At 36.8% G+C, this 25,365-nt stretch overlaps 1 protein-coding gene across 1 annotated transcript; it reads left to right on the forward strand.

Annotated features, from left to right (window-relative positions):
- Positions 1 to 750: 750 nt before the first annotated feature.
- Positions 751 to 24,991, forward strand: spire1b (spire-type actin nucleation factor 1b). The gene is made up of 17 exons (XM_055163389.1): positions 751 to 910; positions 4,222 to 4,250; positions 9,713 to 9,943; positions 11,389 to 11,514; positions 14,935 to 15,009; positions 15,170 to 15,334; positions 15,514 to 15,600; positions 16,090 to 16,219; positions 16,903 to 16,944; positions 19,370 to 19,545; positions 19,639 to 19,732; positions 20,199 to 20,341; positions 20,935 to 21,072; positions 21,477 to 21,547; positions 21,627 to 21,654; positions 21,791 to 22,158; positions 22,620 to 24,991. The coding sequence occupies exons 1-17, from the start codon at positions 766 to 768 to the stop codon at positions 22,873 to 22,875; spliced, it is 2,304 nt and encodes a 767-aa protein (XP_055019364.1). The 5' UTR covers positions 751 to 765; the 3' UTR covers positions 22,876 to 24,991.
- The last annotated feature ends 374 nt before the right edge of the window (positions 24,992 to 25,365 follow it).

Here is a 25,365-nt window from a genome sequence, read left to right on the forward strand (position 1 = left end):
CTGCATTGCATATATGCATATATTTACATTTGACACTTCTTCAGAAACCAAGGGCCAATTGAGAAAAGTGCATGTTAAAGTATATTCAAACTATTTAGCAATATTTAAGTGAACACTTTATAAATCAGGAGAGCGGGGAAGACAATAGAGGCAACTAATGTATGTTGGGAGCGCTTTCTATACTGCATATAAAAATAAATAACATAAGCATATCGGAGTGCCTCGGAGCTCTTCTTCCACCTGGTGAGTTTATCTGCCCATTCGTGATCTCCGAGGAGCGCCTGATGGCTGTTTGAGTTCGCTGCGATCCCAAATCTAACTCAGTCAGGCTCGGTGGTTATTAACTAAAGCTAAATGAAACTGAGCCACGATAATCTTGACGGCATTATCGCTCTGGACTGGAGGGATGGAGAGTGAGTGGTAGGAGCAAAGCGGGAGGAGGGTCATGTGATGAGGGAGACAAATGAGGCTCTCAGCTTCCAGAAACACACGCCACACACGGACACCCACACTCAGAACCAACCGTGTTTTACACCGGAGCGATCATCCTCCACCACCGCGACTACTGCACGGACAGGCGGGGAAAGCATGCATGTGTTGGGGTTAGCTTTGGTCTAGCCTCGGCCTGGATCCGCTGGTTTGATGGATGCTGCGGCGGCGCTCAGTCCCACGGAGGAGCTGTCTTTGGAGGAGATACTGAGGCTCTATAACCAGCCCATCAATGAGGAGCAGGCATGGGCGGTGTGCTTCCAGTGCTGCCGGACCATGGCGAAGGGATACCGGGCCTCCAGGAGGAGCTCTACCGGGACCGGAGCATCCTCAGCCCCGTCCCCGGGAAAGATATCAGGGCCAGGGGATGTTATGATACTCAAAGACGGATCTGTACGCGTGGAGCACCAAACATGTGAAGGTAACAGCCTAAGCACATAGCTAGGTACACACATTTGTTATGAGATTAAAGTTGGGGTGGGCCAAGGGATTTTTAGTCCACTTAGAAGTAGCCTTTTAATTCAGCCTGTAATTGAGGAAGGCTACTGTTTGAACATTTATCTTATGCAGCATCTTATTGCAAGCCTTTGCCCGAGCATAAAAGAAATGCCGGACCTACTTTTTAAATAATATTTAACAATATGCCATACAATATGCCATTATGTCTCTTTTTAAATCATGCAATCAAAATTATGAAATTGTCAATGATAGGCCATTTGATTAGGCCTGTTTGGCCCATTGCTGCATGGTAGCCATATGGTCACATAATAATCATGGTCTAATATTATGCACTCACTATACAGCCCTAAGGTTTTGAAAATAATGCTACGCTGGTTTAAAATATATAGAAATATGGGCTATGAACATTTAAAATTGTTAATTATATCACTATAAGATTCAATCTACTGTCCATTTGGCTTTATATCGAAACTTGTGACTTACAGTAAGCTTTTAGGTTAATTGCAGTCTTTATGCTTTTCTATAATATTCAGTTTTGTTTAACCTGCTTTTAGAACACAAACCAGGAGGTAAGTCTGCATCTTTCCCAAAGTCAAAGCTACATTATACTTGACCATAAACAAAGAGCTGTGTGCTCCTCCATGACCATGCCACCCCCGCTCTCCCCCTGCTGCTGTTTTTGTGACAGCGTTTACAGTGTTTGACAACTAGGTTATTTTTCACCATATCTCCATAATTGAAAGTACATGCGCTGGTCTTGTGTCATGTGTTTTTCCATCTTTAATTCAGATTTTGATAGCATCCATGAGATCAGTGTCTCATCTGTTTAATCTGGTTATAATAACAGCTTTGGTATGTGGCAACTGACATAATTATTCACGAGTAGAGCTGGAAGTTTTGGGGAGGACAGCGAATGAAAGATAGCAATATTGCGTGTGATATTTTTGTTTTTATTTAACATGGATCCATTTCAGTTTTATTGACTAATCAAAGTTTATTAATATATTAATATATATTAACAGATTTTTCTTCTGGAGGTCCATGCTCAAGTGAAGTCAAAGAGCTATTAATCATTTATTGTGGATATATTAGTTAGTTTTGATTACTACTACTGATTACCCTTTAGATAGAACACTAAAACATATTCCAGTATTTTCTGGAACCATACTTTACTGCTTGAAAATTTTCTTCCATATTTCTAAGCTTTTTACCACCAAGCGCATTTTTATTACAATATAAGCCCCTTTTTTGCGTTAATACACACCCAATTCATACAATCGACTTATGCAAACAAAGTCTGCCCTTATTTATACTATCCTGCTAATAGGCTAAAAACACAAACATATTTCCCATCATAGTTATGCTGCCATAACTTAAACATGTATTTAATAAGCCAGATACATTACATTACAGTGTGTTAAACTAAATCCAGTGGGTTGCAGTGATCGGGTTTGCAGCCTAGACATTCATGCACTCTCATCCATCTTCCCCTGTCTGTAATGGACTACCTATGGGCCTCAGAGACATGCATTTATTCACAGCTACAAACTCAAGTGCTGCACACTCAGATTTAAATCCAATAAATGGGCCGATTGTTCTGTTTAATCATCTTTTAAACTCTCTCTTACAGAGCACAGCTGTGATGGTGACGCTGTTAGTCGCCTGTAGCTTACACTGTGTATGTCTTGAATGAATGGGCTATTTTTAGGTGCATGGATGCTACCATTGGAGACTAAAGGGGTGACTTTTTTTTCCAAGCAACGTCATAGATAAATAATGCAACAAATGTAAATGAAATCACAAAAGCAAAATTGTAAAATAATGAGAATGTGAAAGGAACCTAGTAGCCCTACACTGTGGAAGAAAAGCATGATGGACATTGCTGCATGTGAAAAAATGTGACTGATGAATGCAAGGGAAAGAGCAACAACGCAGCAGTGGAAGAGTTTTTGTTTGTTTGTGTTTGTGCATTGGTTTAAATGATAGATATGTGTATTTAGTGAAGGAAAAACATAGTATCTTCTTTTAACTGGTACTAAACTGTGGCATAGTATTAGGCAGAGTGAGAACATACTGAAATGTTTACTCACGTTTGACCAGATTGTGATGGTTTGTACAGGGAAGAGCTAATGAATATAGGGAGAAGGATGCTGAAGTTAGATCTGCACAGAAGGAGACTAAAGAGAAGACAAATTCTAGTAGTAGTGTAGCATTCAATACTAGGTAAAGCCAAAGGGGTTGCAATTAGCGGACTGTAAATATTGTATTCAGTCATGTTTACTTTATTTTTTTTTTACTATTTCCCTAAAGGTGCACTGAGTAACTTTTCCATGGTGATGTTATTCCTTTGCCTGGGATGTTCCACAGTCTGATATCAAAAAATATTGTATTTGTTCAATTACAGGTGTTTTTATTTCTCAAAAGTACGACAAAAACATGCATTATTATTGTGAGCAGGTTCACTTCTCTGTAAATCTGACTTGTAACTTGGTCTGCTAATTTGGCCTGCTTGTCACCATGGAGATATTTAAATGAAATACTGTAGATAATTTAAAGAAAGAAGCAACATGGAGTCGAAGTGAAGTGTTGGACTCTCCACCAGAAAAGTTGCACAGTGCACCTTTAAACCCTTCTCTTGCTTTATTCTCTAGGTTTATGACTTACCTAGACAGTGGCAAATTAATTTTTCCCTGGTTTGATATTATGAAACACATTGATGTTCTGTTGTCTTTAAAATCTGCTGAGGCAAGCCCAGGTCATGCAGTGATGTCAAAGCATGTATGTTACTACAAAAACTCATTTGTTAATTGGGTCAGCTGTTTCTGTTGTAATGAGTGGAGGCATTCGTAGACACTGCCTGGAGATATGTGCCCTCTCCTTTGTTGAAGTCAGGGCTTTCTTTTCACTTGTCGTCATTGATCACATGCTATACTGTGTACTTCTATTACTATGGTTCCAGTTTCAGGATTTTTAAAGTGAAACTGGAACTTGGAGGCTGAAAACATTGTCTTTTGCTTTAATGCTAACAAGGAGTTTGTATGAATAAGAAACAAATATTTTACACATACAATAACAATGATTAGGGGTGGGAGAAATATCGAAAAATGTATAATATTGTAATCGCTGTTTTGGAGTTCACAATCAGGAAGGTATATCAGGCTGACCAAATAAATACCATACCATGTCAAGTTGCTGCCAGGGATTCAAATGATCTGAATGTTAATACTTAATGCATGTATTGACTTTAAAATACTGTTTTCTGTTTCTCTGTAGGCAAATTCAGCCCTTGCACAACAGCAGAGGTGAGTAACTTTGCTTTTATTTATTATGAGTGTGGGTGCACTGCAAAATAGGGTGTTATGATATGCCTGGGTATTTAAAAAGAATTGCTTGTTATAATCTGGTTATAATGAAATATAATTTTGTTCACACATATCCAAATGGATTTCTGTTGCAAACAGAGTGAAATCATTCTATTCAAAATTACCCATTCACTAATCAATATAAATAAATATGACAAGATCAGAGTAATTGTGTTTCAGATTTATTTTAATATTATGGGATAGGATTAGACCAAATGAATTTCTGTTAAAATTTTTGGCCAACAAATGAGTTCTGAAAAGGGTGTAGTTATAACTCACATGACATGAGATTAGTAGCTGCAGGATTAGCTCAGACACACTGTGGTTATTTCTGTTTTAATATATGATGTTTACCAAAAACTTTTTTGAGGTTGTGATTTGTCCATACTACATTTCTAGTTTGAACAAAACATAGACCACACAGTATGTGCCAAAATGTAAAATGCAAGCAAATTGTTAATATATTTCTTCTCAACCATCCTACTCTTTGTTTAGATTTTGATTATATAAATTAGTTTATTTAGTCCTCTTTTTTTCTACGCCTTTCTAGGGCTTTCACAGCTGTAGACCTCAGTTGGTTTCCTCCTGGTTATTAACTGTCCAAATGTCACCCAGTGTGAGCGCTCATCTGACGACATAATAAAGGGCTATTTAAGTAGCTTTGCCTCCTCTCTGTGTGCCACGACCACTACTATAACTAAGAGCATCACAAGTCCAAACCGTGGAAAAGATAGACTTATCCAGATTAAATAAATAATTATAAGCAAACAAATCATCGTTCTATAGAAAAAATAAAGCTTTTCTTTTAAAAGATTTTAGGCAAGGCATGGCAAGTTTATTTGTATAGGACAATTCATACACAAGGTAATTTAAAGTGCTTTACAGAATAAGAAAGACCTTAAAATCACAATACGAACAAAGCAACACATAATTAATCACCATAAAATTTACATTAAAAGAGAAAAGTGCTGAATAAGAACCTTTCAGTCAAATGCACAGATAAACAGAACTGTTCTAAGCCTGGATTCAAACATTGTCAAAGTAGAGGCCTGTCTCACGTTTTCAGGAAGAATGTTCCAGGTTTTTACCACCTTTAAACTGTTTTATTTTGGCTCTGCCTTTATCAGCAGAAGTTGTAACCAGTTTAAGTTAGCACATAGCATATTTGTGTTGAATAGACCTGTGATAATAACAGATGGATAGTTACGTCGGTGTAGACTTTGGGAATGTGAAATTCCATAGACAAATCCCTCTTAAGCAGCTTTCATTGAGTTCCTATGCACTGGCTGACAAAACTGCTCTTTGATTCTCGAGTTTAGCACCGTGAAGATTGAAGGAAATATTTGGCATGGAATTAGCCATAGATCGGTGGACAGCGACAGACACGTGTGGGCCCAGAGCTGACAAATGAAATCCTCTTGGTTTTGAAAGAGCGTGAACCATGAGAAATGATGCAGTCAGGAGAGTCAGATGATGTTTTCTTCCCCACCAATGACTCAGGTTCATTTGAGCACAGCATGTCTCCAGATTTATTAACTGTGAGGCATCAGAGCTAAAAACAAATGATCGTAAATGCCAAAATGTTACATATGTTCTTTTAATTTTAGACCTAATGTATCCACTCATCATTCATTAGATGATAGATATGAAGGTCTTATAATAAGTAAAACTGTGAGTTACGTTATAATGTTGTTAGCTCCTTAAAAACGTACCTGGAGTTGTGTTTTGTTTCATTCACACTTGTTTGAGTAGTCCTGGTTTATTATTCTGTCTACATCCCAAAAGCTCAAACTGCTCTGTTCCTCCTTTGATGTAATGAAGCAGTTGTTATTAAGGCAGCAGCTTCCTTTGACTTTTTGTTAAGTAGAGATGGGAAATTCCAGAGCTGAAATTATCAAATGATTCTAGTGAAGAAGGGGAGCACTTACTGTGTTACGTATTCCCGCATGACATCACAAGGTGGAACAGAACTAAATAAATATGCAGGATGTGTTAAAAACATGTAACTCAAACAAAACACAACTCTGGTTATGTTTGTGATGAGGAAACATTATAACATAATCAGAATATAGCATAATATAGGCCCTTTAATCATGTTTATCTGTGCTGTAGATTTATGGGGAACATATATATTTTTCTAGTATGATACGATTTGACCTTTAGAAAGCCATAAAATAAATTCTATGAGCAATCAATCACATTTCAAAATGTCTTATTGTGACAGCCCTATTTACAGTTGCCGCATGCATCATAAAGAAGTTGTCTGTAATTTAGATTTTGTAATTAATTCTCAATTTAAAAATGCAATAATAAGCAATTGTCATAGTGAGTGCAGTTTTGATCTTGGAGCTGTCTCATGGTGCATGTAAATTATGTTTTCATCACATTCCTCCTTCACTTTCATGGCTGCTTGGGTTTGCTTCTCCTATTACCTCAAGACTTTGAAGTCTGGGAAAGGATTACACTCAATCGGACATTTTAGTGTTTAGTAAGCTTAAGCAACCTTCTTGTCCAGATTACATTTGGAAACACCAACCCTTTAAATAGAAAAGCAGAAAATTGTAGGGAGTGCTCCACTGTGTTTTTAAATTACATGCACCTTCTTTAGAATCATTTGATTTATTTCAGACCTGGAATTTTCAATCTCTACTAAACAAAAGGTAAAAGGTAGCTGTTAACATTTTGAGTGAATGAAACAAAATACCACCTTTTATTTTATATATAACTTTCTTCATATATAACATTCTAACATGGCTTAAAGCTCACAAGAGTAAAATTTGCTTATTTGGATCTTTAAACAAATGACATCCATCAGATTAGCATTGAGACTTTACGTATTACCAAATATTTACCATGCACTTTTAAACAGAACTGAGAACCTAACATGCACATGTTGTCCTTGGCCTTGTAACAGTTAAAGGTGGAAGAAAATATTTTTTGTGTAATGTCCTCATTGGCCACAGTATTCATCATATGACATTCAGAGGTCAAAGATCAAAGAGCATAAAGTGCTTTTGAAATGGAGAAATGGTGGCATTTGTTTCAGCTGTTTGTGTCACAATGGATCCCATGAGAATGATAGACTGTACGTCATTATAATGTATAGACTTATTTATACAGTCTATGGTCAGAATATAAGACCTGTTTGTCAACATGAGAATGAAAATTAGTCATTGATTAATGTTTCTGGTTGACATGATAACCTGGCAGCAAACGTATTTAAACAACAAATGTTTCATAATTGTGAATTTACTGTAATATCTCACACAAACATTTATTTATGGTTTAAACATACAAAAGGTTTAGTATATACATCTTATATGATATAATACCAGTAGGTATAAAACTGTGTTAACTAAACCTAATCAGTTTCATGAGTTTCAAACCTAATCACTTTCCCCTCCTTGCATAAAAAACTGCTAATGGATATTGTTGTTAGTCTGATAACTCTACAAAAAAGATATGAACATAATCTATGTCCGACCATATTTCTGGCAATGGGAAACAAAGTAAAGAAATGACCATTCTGACCTTGTCCAAAAGTGAGCTATGAAATTCTCATTCTTTGAGTAATCTTATCACACATGCCCTGTTATTACTTTACCTTGACTAAAACTCTTTATACTAGTTGGCACCAAACAACAAACTTCACTTTCCATTATATCTTGAGACATATAGTATATCCTCTCACGAGCATCAGGTTTTGTTGCTATTGTTTGTATTGGCCTTTTTATGTGTACTTATGTTACTGTTTATGAAATCCAACCTATTGTACAGATTGTGAACATAGTGAACTATTTAGTAGTGTTTAATATTTTCTGTTGGTTGGTTTCTCTGTTTTGGCTCTTAAACGACTTAAACTGCTATGTAATTGCCAAACTTCATTCTTTTTTCAGACTTTGTTTTTGTAACAGATTGGATGGATTTTCCTTGTTCTTATCATTCAATAATTCAATATACTCTGCTTCTGCTGACCCATGAACAAAGATTTAAGCATTTCCTGAAAGCATATTATGAATAGACCATTGATGGTGCACAATGCATAAAATCTGAGTTACAGAGTCAGAATCAGAACAGTGCTTGCTTATAAACTGTAATAACATCTGTCTAATTAGTTAGAGTTACTGGATTATAGTGGGATGTACTGACATTAAATACAATTGAGAATCACAGTGATACATTTAAATCGAGCAGCATACAGCACAAAGCTTATGGGGTGTATGACTGTTGATAAACTAATAAATTGGATCGGTAAGCATGACTGTCTGGTGTAACGAGAGGCAGACAGTGAAGAGATGAAAGGGGTGAGGAATGAGTGAGCAAAGCAATTACAGACCCAATCCCAGCTGCATAATGTCATATAGGAAAAGCAAGCGGTCAAAGGTGCACTATTAAGAGAAATACTGTCACATGGGACCAGGGGGTGCATTTGGATCAAGGGGTATATCAATTCACATTTGGAGAATGTGGGGGATGGGTCATGTGAAGTGATGTGTCCTCCCTTGTGACAATAGCAGTAAGGTTTTGAGGAGGATATGGCTGAGAGGACCTTTTTGTCTGAGCAGTCATTGATATATGATATCAGAAAATCATGGAGGTCTTCTCAATGAATAGACTGGGACATATCATTAACACTTTAAACACATTATGTTTCAATCTACAGTTTTTCCAAGAGTACCGCGTTTATCTCAGATGAATTACTTACTGAGCATTCTCCTCACTTCTGTCTAAATCAGTTGGTTTTCTTAAGAGATAAAATGTGATCATGAACCATGCTTTACTTTGATGCCATCGATTATAGAAAAATGCAGAAAAGCCTCTATTGCAATAAAAAACAGATACAGTCTTCACACTCTTATGTAAGTCTAAATGAATTGTTAGGCATAAAACATGCTGCTATTAGCCTTTGAAAATCCAACCACTCAAATGGTTCCCAGGCCTGAGAGCATCGGAGCAGAAAGACTAAATGGACAGAGTAAGTGAAGAGATGTGTGAGCTGTGAAGTGTAGCAGTGGTCATCATCCCAAACAGACAACACAGCGCAAAATCAGGCACAGGTCAGCTTTACTGTCACCAGCCGGAGAAATTAGATGGTTACTGTGTGGATATGGTGGATATATTTTGACCAGAATCCTGAATGAGCATAAGAACAATTTAACCTGTTTTACCTCTGCCATTCTGCCTTGTAACTTGGAAAATACAGATAAACGTTAAAGCAAAAAAAGCAATATTAGCAGTAATACATGTCTAATCAATGACTGTTTGACTGAATTCTCCAGGTTTTGATTGAAGGATCTCTTTTGATTTGAATGGACATTGAATTACCTACACATATACACTAAATATGATCTTTGAAATGAATTGTGTTTGGGACATTTTTACATAGTTTGTGTCTTTTATAGGTGATTGAGTCTCTTGGGATCATGATCTATAAAGCGCTGGACTTTGGGCTGAAGGACAATGAAGAGCGAGAGCTGAGCCCACCTCTGGAGCAGCTCATCGACCTCATGACCAACATGGCCGACTCTGACCCCTGTCCTGACGAAGGATATGAGGCAACAGAGGAAGAGGAGGAGGCAGACGAAGACTCTGACGGGGTCCACAGTGTCCATGGATACAGAGACATACTCAAGGTACATATGTTGTTGCACTAAAATGTATATCTTGCATTTATTGGATTACTGATGTTTTTTATGACACAGAAGAAAACAGGCATTCTTGCTGGACGCCAGTTTACACATCTGACCAGAAACTTGGTGTCACCTGCTTGTTTCCATGAATATATTAGAAGAGTTTAATGCCATAATGTGGAACATACCAGGCAATGTAATAACATCTCCATGTCAACAATTAAGATGGCATTCTCTCCTGCAGAAAAGACATGCCCCCTTTGTTATTCTAGTTTTTAGTCAAGTTTCCTTTGTTTAAAAAATGACACTTTTTTTTTGCCTGTAACAGTGAAACTGCAACCACATCCTCTTTCCTGGCTTCTCTCTGTGTTTAATGTAGCAGAGACTCCCTGTCCTGCCTCACATGCTTCTATACTGTTTACATAACTCCCTCATATATATACACACACGCGCACACACAAACGCACATTATTCTCTGGAGGGCTGTGTCAGATCTGCTGCTGACGGCGGGCTCCTGCCTCTTTAAATTGCCGTCTCTGTTCATTCCCTGAGTCACTCACTGTGTGTTCTCACTGCAAACGCCTGCTCTACTGTACTGTAGAACTAACACACAAGAGATATACTATACATTTACATGTCACTCACACCAACAATTCATAGATTTTACCATACAGCTGGTAACCATAGTAGGTCTATTAGAATAAATTGTATATATATATATATATATATATATATATATGTCTAGAACTCAAAAGGCACATATTAGACCATTTTCTAGTCTTTGGTTTAATGTTGTTTCCTCATCACAAACATACATGGAGTTGTGTTTTGTTTCATTCACACATGTTTAATATTCAAATCATGCATATTTAGGCTGTGTTCTTCTCTCAAACAGAAAACACACTGTTCCACTTTGTGATGTCATGTTGTGATACAGGAAATGCTCCACTATGCCTTAAACTCCACACACCTTTACTAGAATCATTTGGATAATTTCAGCCTTAAAATGGCCAATCTCTACTGAACTAAAGGTAAAAGGTTGCTGTTAACTTGAAAACTACTACTTCAAGACATCACAAGGTGGAGCAGAACATTTTGAGCTTTGAAAATGTAGACAGACTAATAATAAAGAATTACTCAAACATGTGCGAATGAAACAAAGCACAACTCTGGGTATGTTTTTTATGAACATAACATTTTAAAATGGCTTATAGCTTGCAATAATCCATTTTGAGTAATATAGGGCCTTTTAAAGAGGGATGATCTCACTATCCTGATTATAGTCTAATAACATTTGAATGGTTTCTGAACTAAGATTATCATATATTTACTCATCACTCAACAGTAATTGATTTACACATTCATACTCACACAATTATCAGTTTGTCAACAAAACTAATCTAATGTATGAATATAATCTAATAAAATTTGCATTTGTTTTTCTTTAGTTGTGTACTGCTCACCTGCCCAGCTTGTCAAATGCCTCCTGTCACTATCAAGCCGTGTGCCGGGCACTTTACACTGAAACAAGGGAGTTACGCACATTTCTGGAGAAGATCAAAAGTGCCAAAGAAGTAAGACAAATTTTACTTGATAATAACAACTTAATGTTGTTTTTATATTGGACTGAAGGATCATTTATTTTGATCTCACAATATTTTAACTTTAATTACACAAAACTGTTCTGTAGTTACTTGAGGGTTAAATAACAGTTACATAACACATTTGGATCAGTTTTGTCTTTTTTATTTTTGTTTAATGGAAATAAATTGTTCTCAGTTTCGGGGTTGATTTCGGTTTTCAACAGATATTTAAAGCTATAGTATCAAAATTGATATTGTAACTGAAAAAGCTGGATCGGTGCATCCTTGGTATAAAGGTTTAGAAAATTATATTTAAAAAAATACAGTTTATGGATATGATAAAGATGATATGCTGATGTATTAAACTTTTTGAATATTTTTTGTATGTTCAACAACCCGTTATATATTTAAACCAAATATCATGCTTAATTATGTTTGCTTGCATGTAATAGCACTTTTTTTTTTTTTTTAACTATAGCCTGCAGACAGTAGTGCAGTCAGCTGATCCTTTGCGGAAATGTTGACGCTCAAAGCAGGAATTCATTAACAAGGAGTTTTTACTTGGTCTTGTGATTGTATATCTTGACGATTAAGTCTCTCCACATTGTAAAGTCATTATGTCTCTATGGTTCTAATGTGTGCATTTAGTGTGCATAACAAGCTGTTCTTAACACTTTAATGATTACACATGAGATACGGGTGGTGATGTCTGTATGTCTGTATGTCTGTCCACTCTCTATGTCTGTAATGTGACAATAAACAGGGGTGGACTGGGACCAAAAAACAGCACTGGACTTTTCCCCCACAATTCGGCCCATGGTGGACAGACAATTGTCCAAGCTGTACCACTCCCTAAGCCTGTAGTTAGTGTTTTTTCTCCAGCTGTCAACCACCCATACACAAAAAAGCAACAATAGTACACAATTTACCTTTAAAGGGCCCAAATTGAGCTACATTCTGATCTATGTTACAATGTTGTTTCCTCATCAAAACATACCCACAATTATGTTTTAGTTCATTCACAAATGTTTAACACACAAACTCTGCATATTTAGGCTGAGTTCATCTCTCTCAAACAAGGAAACACCCTATTCTACATAGGGATGTCATGTGGTAGTACATGAAATGTTCCATCATACACTTTCACAGCTCTGAACTAAAGGCAAAAGGTGGGTGTTAACTTGAAAAATACTACATGACATTATAAGGTGGTACAAAACATTTTGAGCTTTGGAGATGTGGACAGGCTAATAATGCAGGGTGTGAATGAAATAAAACATAATTCTAGGTATGTTTTTGATGAGGTAACAGCATTCTAACAGAACTAAAAACTCACAAGAGTCAATTTTGCATAATATAGTACCTTTAAGTTATAATTAACCCTATAAATATATTTATGTACTTCAAAAAAATTGTATAAGTTGTTGTGATCTCAGCTGTGGAAAAAGGTCGGTGTTTCCTCAGGGTTTCTCCTCTATGTACCATTTCTACTCCTGCCCTTTTTACTGTGTCCGAATGAATGGAGGGGATTTGGACGGTTACATAATGCTGTCAGGAAAGTCTCTTATTGCAGAGTGGAGAAAGCTGAAAAGGTGGCCATAGAAAAAAAGACATGGGGACAAGTGCAGCTCTTAGAACTAGAAAGCAACTTGAAAGACCCTGAGTGTTGCATAATAGTAGATTGAATTACTTCCACCATTGAGCTTATGTCTTTAATATTCTACATTACAACTAATCCAACTGATGGTCTAGTTTTATTGTTTGATAAAAATGTTTATAGTCAAAATTGAACTGAAAATAAAACCTTTCCTGGCTATTTCCAGAATTAGAATGAGCAAATTCCTGATATGGTATGCTATAAAATACTTTATTTAGCCTGGAACAAGTTAAATAATTTGTCTGTGTTAAGGCCAAGGGTCTAGACTTTATCCTTGCAAGGTGGAGCCAGTCCAGTGAACCCTCTTTATTTATCTGTTCTGAGAGACTTATGACTTTATGAATTTTGTAACTAATAGTATATTGAATTGAATAATATAGAATATTGAGGTCTACATTATACATGCATGGGTGCTGTGTTTCCTTTTAATTTAAGTTCTTGCTGCTTTCTTCTCCATTCTCTGTAAGCACTGTAGCTGTTCCCCACAACCCCACATTTGCTGACAGAATCTCTTTTTGTCTCCACAAAGTCACCTCCCGCTGAAAGAAATGCAATAAAAAAAAAACTGTTGAATCATTCACCATTCACTGAATCAACTATAGGCTTCTGCTATGTCTGCAACAAGAGTGACAGAGTGTAGGCAAGCAGAGCAGTGTCCTAGCTACTGACATGAGCATTTAGCTGCTGTTTGCTCTGGGTTTAATTAAGATTCTCTCCTCATCACTAAAACAACCCTGGGACCCTTTAGAAATGCAAATGTTTGCTCCGAAGGGGCTACATGATTTGTCACTCAAATTAATAGCATAATGAGATAATATAAACTCTACTTGGTCTTGTACTACTACTACCAGTGATAGTAGTATTGTACCTACTATGCATATGTCAAACCTGCAACTACTACTTGTACTGCAGCAACTTTATCTATTACTACATTTTATATGCCATTACCATAACAAGTACACCACAATTTCTTCTCTCATTACTGCTTCAAGTGTAACAAATTCTTCTATGTCAGCCTATACAATAAAGTATTTATTTAGTTTTTGAATGACCTTTTGATGGATATTGTGTAGGATAAAGCCACAAGAATAGCTCTTCTTGCTATTATATGGCACAGCATTTCAGTATTTGCAAATATGACATTGTCAGTTTCATGACTAGGCCTGTCACTACAGTTACTATATCGACTTATTGTTCAATAAATTAAAGCTGGAACAATATATTTTGGGGCACAATATTTATCATGTTTCTTTGCAATAGTGGGGAGATTTGTGTTTTGTTTTTTTTTTGTTTTTTTTTTGTAAAAGGTTTGAGCTACAGAGGGTTGAAAAAGTAATTCCTATGTCTAATTACTGCTCTGCTTTTTAATTGTTGTAGCTCATGCCTCTTAATGATACTGTCAATTTAAAAAATGTTTACTGGGATTACCTCCTTTATTGTTATCGTGCTAGTGTCATAAAACATATTACTATTGTTTATCGTTGTATATCTTTTTAGCAACATATTGTGCTTTAATATTCTCTCATGACTGACATAATGTGGATAAATGCATTATGAAATTACCATCTAACATGTGTGACTGAGATTGTTATTTAACTCCACATGAGTATTGTTTGTAGTGTTTGCAAGAAATGTCTACATTTGTTGTTCTTTTTGACAACTACTGGTACACAATATTCTTTGATTAAATTATTAAGATAAACAATCTGGGTTCCTCTCTTATGTTTTTATGTTTTATGTTGTTTTTTAACCAGAATCTGCGTAAAATGGAGGAAGATTCCTCAGAGGAGCCTGGCCAAGAGCTCAATGAACTACAAAATGCAGACTGGGTATGTTCATAAAGACATTTTCAGCATTTGCAAATAATAGTAATGGCAGTGTCATGCCAGGGCAGTTTGTAGGGGGTTCCTGTATGACACTCAGAAACTCAGACTAAAGACATATAGTATATAGTAGAGAAGTGATTTTTCTTCTCTTGGTGTGTCTCAGGCACGGTGCTGGGTACAGGTGATGCGGAACCTTCGTGACGGAGTAAAGCTGAAGAAGGTGCAGGAGCGTCAGTACAACCCTCTGCCCATTGAGTACCAACTCACCCCCTATGAGATGTTAATGGATGACATTCGCTCCAAAAGATATAAACTGCGCAAAGTCATGGTCAGTTTCATCAGTTTCATTGTTTTTCTTATGTAAAATCCTGTGAAGCAAATGTTGGGATATGTAAAATATATAAAATGAAATAAAACTATGCACACTGGACACCAGATGTTGCATATTTATGATTCTGATTTACGTACTTTGTTGCATTTTGATAATATTTATGCTTTTCTACACAGGTGAATGGGGACATTCCTCCCAGATTAAAGAAAAGTGCCCATGAAGTCATCCTGGAGTTCATCAGATCTAGACCTCCTCTCAACCCTGTGAGTAAAATGAACAATTTTTAACAATATTTTCTCTTTCTTCATTTGTCATAGCACTCCTCATGTTTGTGGAGTCTGTGTGGTTCCGTTTGATATGTCACAGCTTCAAACCTCATGTTGTTAGGTTCTAACATGATGGAACTCTATGATTCTCATAAATGATCAACTTTACGACAGCTTATCAGAACAGCCAGACTTAAGTGCTAAAAGAGCAAGCTGAAATCAGTCCTTCATTTTTGGAAGTTAGTAGACTTAACAGACCAATATTGCTATTTAAAATATTAAAAACTGATCCACTGATGACTATAATTATATAGTAGACATGTTATTCCTAAGGCTTTGAGTGGCATTTGCTCAATAGATTCAATAGTTAGTGGCTCTTTCTATTGGTTCATACTGCACTTGTGTCTTTGAGCAAAGCACTTCACCCCTTGTGGCACTGGTGTTTTTTATTATAGATCCTATTCACGTTCATTATTGCTATGGCAGGTCTCAGCGCGTAAGTTGAAACCTCCAGCGCAGCCCCCTCCCACTCTTCATGAGCGAATCCTGGAGGAGATCAAGTCTGAGAGGAAACTGAGGCCTGTGTCACCTGATATGGTCCGCAAAAGCAGGCTAGGTAAGACTCAAATCACTATTTACAGTATACACTCCTTACATAATTATACACTAAATATTGATGGGCTAAATGATTAATCAAATACAAAATGGTACATTGAAAAGTTTCAAATAGAGAATCACAAACAGCCATTTTGGGGTATTTTGTCAGATTATCGTATTTAACCTGCTAAGCTATTTAACCTCTTTGACCTCAGTTTATTTATAAGTCAGTGTCCTCTCATCTTTTTTTACTTGTATATTATGTGCTCTATGAACAAAAAACACAAATTGATTCTTATAACCATGCTGAACTGAGAAATTGCCTGTAGAATTGAAAAAATAATCATTCAGCCCATGTAATGTAACCGTTGACTATTGCATCTTTAACCTGAAAAGCAAACAGCTGTAATTCTACTGTTGTTTTTTTGTATTATTATTATTATTTGCTTGTGAAGCTTATGTCGTCTTCAATATTTCTGTTGCTACTAGTACTGCCTCTTATTATTTCTTTTCCTATATTGTTTGCAATATAGTGAAAGCTACAAATAATAATGCTAAGTGTCTGTAATTCAGCTAACAAACTGTGTAATGCTAAGAGTACATGCTAACATGCTAACTACTGCTATTTGTCTATAAGCCCTAATCAGTAAGTCGTTTTCCTTAAATAACAATGTGCGATGCCATGACTGTTTCTCTTTACAGTAATTCGGCCACTTAGCATGTCTGTCAGTTTTGATGCGTCAGGTAAAGTCTCACCTGCTGCTTACCTGGCTTCTTTGTGTCTAGTCAAACTAACACACGCATATGTAACTGTTTTAAGTATGTACCTGTGATCATTTCATGCTTTGCTGTTTGTTGTTGGGACATCATGTAATGGTTTGGGACACTGGTCTATGGGCAGAAGAAGCTGGTAAAAATCATTTGGTTTATTGTACTGGAGTAATTTAGGTGCTACACGTACATTAAAGGGCCCATATTTTCTGATCCTTTCCTCATCAAAACCATCCCTGAAGTTATGTTTTGTTTCATTCACACATGTTTAACACACAAACCGTGCATATTTAGTTCTTCTCTCAGAAGACAGAAAATGCTCTAGTCCACTGTCTGATGTCATGTGGTAATACAAGAATCACTCCAGAATTGCCAAACTCTAAGAAACAAAAGTAAAACTTGGCTTTTAACTTGAAAACTGTTTCATGACATCACAAGCTTTGGAAATGTAGACAGACTCATAATGTAGGATTACTCAAATATGTGTGAATGACACAAAACACAACTCCAAGTATGGTTTTGAGGAGATAACAACATTATAACATAAAAGCTCACAAGAGTCTTTGTGTGATTTAGGACCTGCTTGACAACATTTAATATTTCCACTGAATGAAGACTGTAAACAGAAAATGTTCTCCAGGTTTTACACAAAAGAGCCCTCTATGTTCCACAGTGACTTTGCAGAATCAGTTTGAATGAGGCTCTCTCTGTGGCCAAAAACACTTTTAGAGTCTCTCAAACTTCACTGCAGTCCCAAATGGTTTTCTTGCGTGAGAGGAATATAATGAGACAGGATTGACATTTTTATTTAAGCTGTAACTGTGCCAAGTATTACTGTAGACTTTTTAATGGTAGATGCTTTGTCCTGCTGCAGCCAATGTCTCCCACCATTGCACACGCTCTATCACCTCTCATTCATACAAAAATACAGGTCCTTCATTTTTAGATTTACTTGGATTTACCAGTTTTGGGGATATTGACAGAAATCTCTCTTTTTAATTGGGAACTTCTACTGTTTGGAAGAAAGTCTGTGGTTTTATGATGAAAGTAATAGCAACTATGTGTGGTCTACAAGGTGAATTATGAAATGAAACTTTATTTGTAACGAAGAAGGTATCCCATTTTAGGTTTTGGCAAAACTCGCAGTATGCCCCAGGACTTGTTTCGTACAGGACTAGGTAAAGTATAAACCTAAGCAAAAATGCAGATAAAATGGCCTGGATTACCTCATAACCACACAACCTATTGCAACCTCCCTGGCTGTCAACTAATGTTTCCTCTATTTCATTCTACGTGAACTACAATAGAAATAATTGGTATTTGGTACAAAGCATAGACTGCATAAAGAAGTGGACTAAGGGGGTGTGATGTCATCCATAGTGTGCAGCTCTAGTCAAATAAAGCTTGCGATGCTAGAGGTCATAGGAGCGAATTTGGAATCAAGTTCCATATTAGGAATAGGAATTTATTTATGGACAAAATAGCACGATAAAAAACACCACGATCACGTAGAGCAGGTTAATACAAACTTTTTAAGATCAAATTAATGAGACTTACAGCAGCACTTATGGAGGGGGTGACAATTTTCCAATGCAAAGTTAATTGGATAGAGCCGGAAGTGCCCCCATCAGCACGTCCTATTTGCTTGCGGGTTTGCTATGTCCATTTACATACTGTATGCAGTCTATGGGATAAAGACAAGAGTGCATTGATTAAGAAAAAATGCTTAATGGTAGCAAATTTCCCTTAAAACTCAATTCCGCCATAAATGATCACTAGTCAGTCAATATTTGCTTTGTGCCTGTCCGAAGACGTTTGGGTCAGTAAGGGAAATAGTTTCTTAGCTTTTTTTTCTTCCCCAGTTTTTCATAACACCCCAAATTCTTTCTTTAAATAAACTCAATAAACTTTCAGTATGTTGCTGCATTCAAGTTCTTTGCCCCATAAGCAAGTGCTCTCAAAAGATTGACATTTGGTAAGGATGGTCATTATAAAGTACTCGTAATCAACTCCTACTTTGCCTGAACATATGGCCCTAAATATTGTATCAACAAAACATTCATGCTCTGTGTGAAACCCCTGCTTTTTTGGCTTCTTTCAAACCAACTAAACTCACCCTCTGCTTTTTACCGCAAAATGAATATCAAAACTCAGATACTTATCTGGGAATCCTAGCTACATAAGCTATTTAATTATAACATGTAGCTATTAAAATTCATTAACATATTATATTTTGATTTTAGACAATGACACAAATAAATATGTTCAAGTAAATTACCAAATGCCTTTATAGCCTGCATATATCTTTTGTTTTCTTAAGTCTGAGTTTTGGGATTCATTTCCAAGTCACTGATTGGTCTGGATGACTGATTTCTGCTTGTCTTGTGGTGGTGTGTAGATGAGTTCAGTCCCTACATGGGTAGGAGGACGTCGAGTACCCTGTCACTGCTGAATGGGGCAGGTGCAGCAGAGGGAACCTCCAGGACCGAGGCCCCAGGGTCCCAGTCAGCCCCTCAGAGAAAGAGGCTGCTCAAGGCCCCCTGTCTGGCTGAACTTGAAAGTTCGGACTCAGATGTAAGTTAGATTTAATCTGCATATTATTTTATTCTATACAGCAGCATCTTTAGATCCACAGTTCATATTTTCTCATACATTTGATATATTTAGGATGACATGTTTTTACGGACATCAGCGAGCAGCTCTAGTGTGGCCACATCAATGATGGATGATACATCACCAGAATCAGTCATTGGCAAAAAAAGTGAGTCCTTCTCTGTGATTTCAGTAAATTTGCTTAAAGTTGTTTTATTGTTTTGGTCTGCTTTAGAAGAATTATACTAAGTTTAAAATGAGTGTTACAAATGTAACTCTGATTCTATGAATCCTGGATGGCCACCAGAGGGTAGTACTGCACTGAAGCACTAAATGAGTATCGATACCAACAACATCACACCAGTGACAGTCGGATGGCCAATCAGAGGCTGTAGCCTCGTGTCATTTGAAGCTCTGTTCCTGCAGATTCTTCTCGTGTGAACACAAGAGGATCTTGTGAGACAGAGATTCTCTGGCTCCATCCATAATTACGTTCGCAACTTTCGTTTTAGTTCATCTCTACTGACCACCAGAGGGCAGTACTGAAAGCACTGAATGAATAATGAAAAACTTGCTAAGGCCATTGTTTTGTTGATTGCATTATTTCTTTCTGATAGTGTTTTATCTGTCCACAGCTCCACCCATGTTTTTGCCGATTTCATCCACTCCTCAGCCCGAGAGACGCAAGACGCCTCAGAGAAGGCACTCCATAGAAAAAGAAACTCCTACCAACGTCAAACTGTTCCAGCCGCCCTCCAGACAGAGCTCCAAGTCTCTGGTCAGTGAAAAATGTTTTAATCATTTTACTACAGTTAGTATCAAGACTATAACTTTTATTACTTAAATATAACCACTGAAAAAATACTATGACCATAATGTGTTGTATGATTGATTCAACTGCAACAACAGAAAATAGTTAGATTGTTTGTATATTATTTATCATTTTATAAAATCCCTCTTGTTCAGGTTGGCATCCTTGTCTCTTTCTGGAGCTTTTTTCCTGTTGAGGCTTTTGTAAGGCAGCTGCTCAAAGCACTTTTTACTCTGTGTTTGGGCTTTTGCACCAGTCGATTTGAGACTGTTAAGGTTTGCTCGTCCTTGGATCAATAACAAGACACTTTTGCTTTCTTCTTTAGCCCATTTTAACTGAGTCATCATTTCATAAACTCCATTTTAGTTTATTCATTTGCCTAATGATGTAACATGCAAACAGTGAATCCATGTCATTTTAATAGCTGATTAGATATCAAACTAATCAGACAACTCCTACATAAGTGGATTAGCTAGACAGTGTGGAAATACCTGCTGCCCAATCAAAAATATTCTACTAAAATTGTGTCAGGACTTGTGTGCTGTTATGTGGTTGATCAGGAGGAGTTCTGTTTCCCAGTGGAGTGCCTGTCCCTCACTGTGGACGAGGTGATGCACATTCGACAGGTTTTGGTCAAAGCTGAATTGGAGAAGTTTCAGCAGTACAAAGACATCTACACGGCTCTCAAAAAGGGCAAGGTGAATATGTCCATATTACACTTAAAGTGACAAACGTAATATATTACTGTTACATTTTTTACATAATAGAAAAGAGTAATAAGGCAAAAAGTAGTGGCTTCAAATGAAAGTAGGGTATCTAATATAGATTAGAGAAAAGAATAGAATCAGGTTTAAAAAAAAAAAAAAGTGTAACTGTTTTTAGGTAGTAATTTATTGTAAAGTCTAAATATTGTACTGATGTTACGAGTAAACTAGCTGCACTGTGCCACTGTCTTGGTCAGCATTTAATTAAAAAAAGTTTTATAATCTCATTTGAACAGCCCTGGTTTATAAAGGTTTAATAAAATAAATGTATTTAAACAGGGTTAATTAATTGTTTGCTATCATTTTACCATTAAGATGAATATTATTGTCTGTTTCAGCTTTGCTTCTGTTGTCGGACAAAGAGATTTTCCTTTTTCACCTGGTCATACATTTGTCAATTTTGCAAAAAGTAAGTTATTGATTTCTTCACTTCCATTAAATATTTAAACTTAAATATAAAACATGATGCAATGTTTTATCTTTTGCAGACCTGTTTGTTCACAATGTTGCAAAAAGGTGAGACTTCTATTTAAATAAATATTACATTATCTGCAATAAATATTAATAATAAACATATAATAAATGTATTCACTTCAAAATCAGTAATCCTTGCTGTAGTCATATGTTTCATAAAGTGTTTCTTGATTTTCAGATGCGGCTGCCGTCCAAACCCTACTCCAGCCTACCCATCTATTCCATTGGCTCCACAAACACTCTGCCCCGGGACAGGTTAACTGCCATGGCCTCAGTGGGGCAGGGGCTCTCAGTGGCACCAGGGCCCTCCACTGCACCAGGACCCTCCACTGCACCAGGACCCTCCACTGCACCAGGACCCTCCACTGCACCAAGACCCTCCACTCCACCAGTGGTGACTGAAGCTTCACCATCTCCAAATCTGAGGGCTGCTAGACTCAAAGCAGTAGGGAAGGCCTCATCTGTGACGTCGGCTCCTCAGCCTCAGAAAGGAGACAAATCCTCCAGCAGTTCACAACGCCATGGCCTGCAAAAAACTATGTCCAAGTAAGTCCAAGTTTAATGCTTTACACTTGGAAATGACTGAAACAAATGATAGAATATTACATCTAGTGTAATGAGGCATATTGATCTATTGTCTATTTGGGCTCTAACTACCTCTAGTGGACAGTGGGGGGATGTTACAAGAAGATGCTATTAAGTATCATAAAGTGGCTTGGGGCATGCATGCAGTGAAATGCCATCCATTATTATGCTAATGTATTATTACTATTATACTCAGTATCCTAGGGCTACTTTCACCAAACATTATAGTATATATTCTATGGATAGTATTCTCTGCAATCTCAAGAGTCTACTTTCAGCACAGAAACTGGTTAAGTAGTATTTTAATACTCTGGAACCTTCATATATATATATATATATATATATATATATATATATATATATATAGACAATTTACAAACTCACCCTTGGACCCTTGTTTTCCCATGATCCTATACTTTCAGATTCTCCAAACATGGCTCCCTGAAATCCCACGAGGAGCTGGAGCTACCGTCTGAGCTGACGGAGGACTGGGCCTCGATGGAGGTTTGTGTGGACTGCAAGAAGTTCATCTCTGACATCATCGCTTCCAGCAAGCACAGTCTGTCCCTGGCCACCAAAAGGGCCCGCCTAAAACGCAAGACCCAATCCTTTTACATGTCTTCTCCTAAGGGGAGGGAGGAGTACCGGCCTTCAGAAAGAACAATCAATGAAATATAAACTATATATGGCACATATGTGGAGATGGGATCCATTTTTCTAGGACTTGGATGGATGGAGTCAATGGCTCTGTCTTTTATGTGTACAGCTCTTACAGACAATTATAAAACACCAACCAGTCAAAATATTATGGCCACTGTAAGGTGCACATGAATAATACAAATTATGTGCTCCTCATTCTGTTATTGAGAAGCATATACAGTATAGAGCAACAATGAATCTTTTTTTTTTTATCATGGATATGTTTAGAGCTGAATGCTTTAAAGGCTTTGAACAAGCTTGTCAATGGCTAAATTATATGTCTCTGTATATGACACTGTTTTATGATAAAATACAATGGTGCATATTAGCTTTGTGGTCATATTATTTTGCCTGATTGTTGCTCGCCTTTGTTGTCAATCCTTTAATCTCTGGTCTGAAGCTTGACAAGAATTAAAATGGTTGCCAATGCAAAGTGGGGACGGCTCCATCTTATTCTGGACAATAAGCACAACTGAGAAGGAGGATATTATGGACCCTGGCAAGGGACGCGCAAGCCACATCGATCAGGTTGTAAACTAGAGAAACACAAGAGTATATATGCCATACTTTTTATATGTTTTTGGTTTAGATTTTTTCGTGTGTGAGTAATACAGTACATGGCTGTTTAATGGAGAGCTGCACAGTGTTAGTAATGACTTTTCTCATCATTACTGGTAAGAATGAAGGAAGAAACTATCCTCTTTTGTCACAGATATGGGCAAACTACAGTGCCAAATAAATGATATAACCCAGATGCCCTTTAATAATCCTAAAATATATGGATTAGGCTCCCCTTAGAGCCAGCACTAACCAACAGAATAACTGGCTTATAAGTAGGGTTATTTTTTGCAATAATTTGGAGTATGAAAAAAAGTAGTGTGCATGTCCTGTCTGAGTTTCTGCAGGTCCTGTCTGGCTTCCTCCTGCCACCTAAGAACATGCATGTGTCTGGACAATTTGGTGAAGCTCAATCGTCAACATTCCTTGACAGGGAATTTACATAACAACACTTGGAGGGTATAACCCTGTCTGTTACTGTCTGTGGGTTTCATGCACTCTGACCCTAAAACATTGATAAGAGTCAAAACTAGGAAAGGTAAAGTAAGTAAAGTAAGATTCATACTATTAAAGATGCATTGTGTAAGTTTTCTGGTGGAGGGTCCATCAAATGCTTTTCTCTGCTGAGATGTTATCGTTCTGTCTGGAATGTTTCACAGTATGGCATTAAATCTTTCTATCTTCATGGAGATCAAATCAGACCAAATTACAGGTCAGATCTGTGGAGAGGCAACCCCACTCACAGTCAGAATGCCTTTTTTCTAGGTATTTCTGAGCTATAAAGCCACCTGTAATTTAATAAATGTAAGTTAGAACTGTTTAATGTCATAGTGTGGAACATTTTAGACAGAGCAATGACAACTACATGGAGAAAAGCATTTGACAGACTGCGATTTTCCTGTATGCTTTTTGTGCAAAGTATCTGAAGAAAAGGCAGTCTAACGTTTTTTCTCAGTGCTATACTTAAGAACACTCAGTACTAACCCCAAATTAAAGCACACAAATTCTTTAACTGTGGAGAAATATTCCCATTATTTTTTCTAAATAATTTTGAATCATGTCTTGGCAGAAAAATATTTACATAAAACATACACTTTGGTAGAATTTATTAAAATTAGTTTTTCTTCAAACATTTCAGACAACGTACCATTTAATTAACTCACAAATATAGAAGACATTATTTAAACTGAAAAGTATTGAAGGGAGAATTAGGCGTAGGTTTAATTGGGTCAAAAATCTGTTTTAGCCCAAGATTAGCCTTGAGACACAATTTAATTCATTACATTTGCTGGGTCATATCTTCCATTCAGTCAATTTATGTTTGTCCAGCCCAATATAAGGCAAACACCTCATCAAAATGTGGTATGACCATCTGTTACAAAGTCACAAAATAAAACACTTATCTGTCCTCATTTATGATATATTTTTACTGTATTTTAGATGGAGATCAACTCTATTCTAGTATAATTATTCTGTTTATTTACACATTTATGCCTTAGTCCATTTACTTTTATTCTCCTAAACTGAACTTTAACATTCTGAGACCAGATCTGTGTTACCTCAGTGTTACCTCAACATTATAGTAGGATGTTGTTTTGAATTCAATGAGATGATGAGTGGAGCTGAACATAAGAGGTAAGGCAGCATCATGCATGTGGTGAAGCCAATCAAACCTAAAAAATACATTAATAAAAAGCCAACTTGTAATCAATGCCTTCTCAGTATGGTTAAAAAAATTTTTTTATTATGTTTTTACAGGTATTTAGATGTCTGCAGAGCTCTTGTTTGGTGTTTGGTGGGAAAACGTAAACTGTTTGATTTGTAGGCTAAGAATAATAGTGGCTGTTTGAAAATGTTTCACATGTTACAGGAATGCAGAAAGTATGCGGCACAGAGAAACATGATACTCAA

This window comes from Boleophthalmus pectinirostris, unplaced genomic scaffold (genome assembly GCF_026225935.1).
Source record: "Boleophthalmus pectinirostris isolate CB_2022bp ecotype Guang Dong unplaced genomic scaffold, ASM2622593v1 HiC_scaffold_6, whole genome shotgun sequence".
Lineage (NCBI taxonomy): Eukaryota > Metazoa > Chordata > Actinopteri > Gobiiformes > Gobiidae > Boleophthalmus > Boleophthalmus pectinirostris.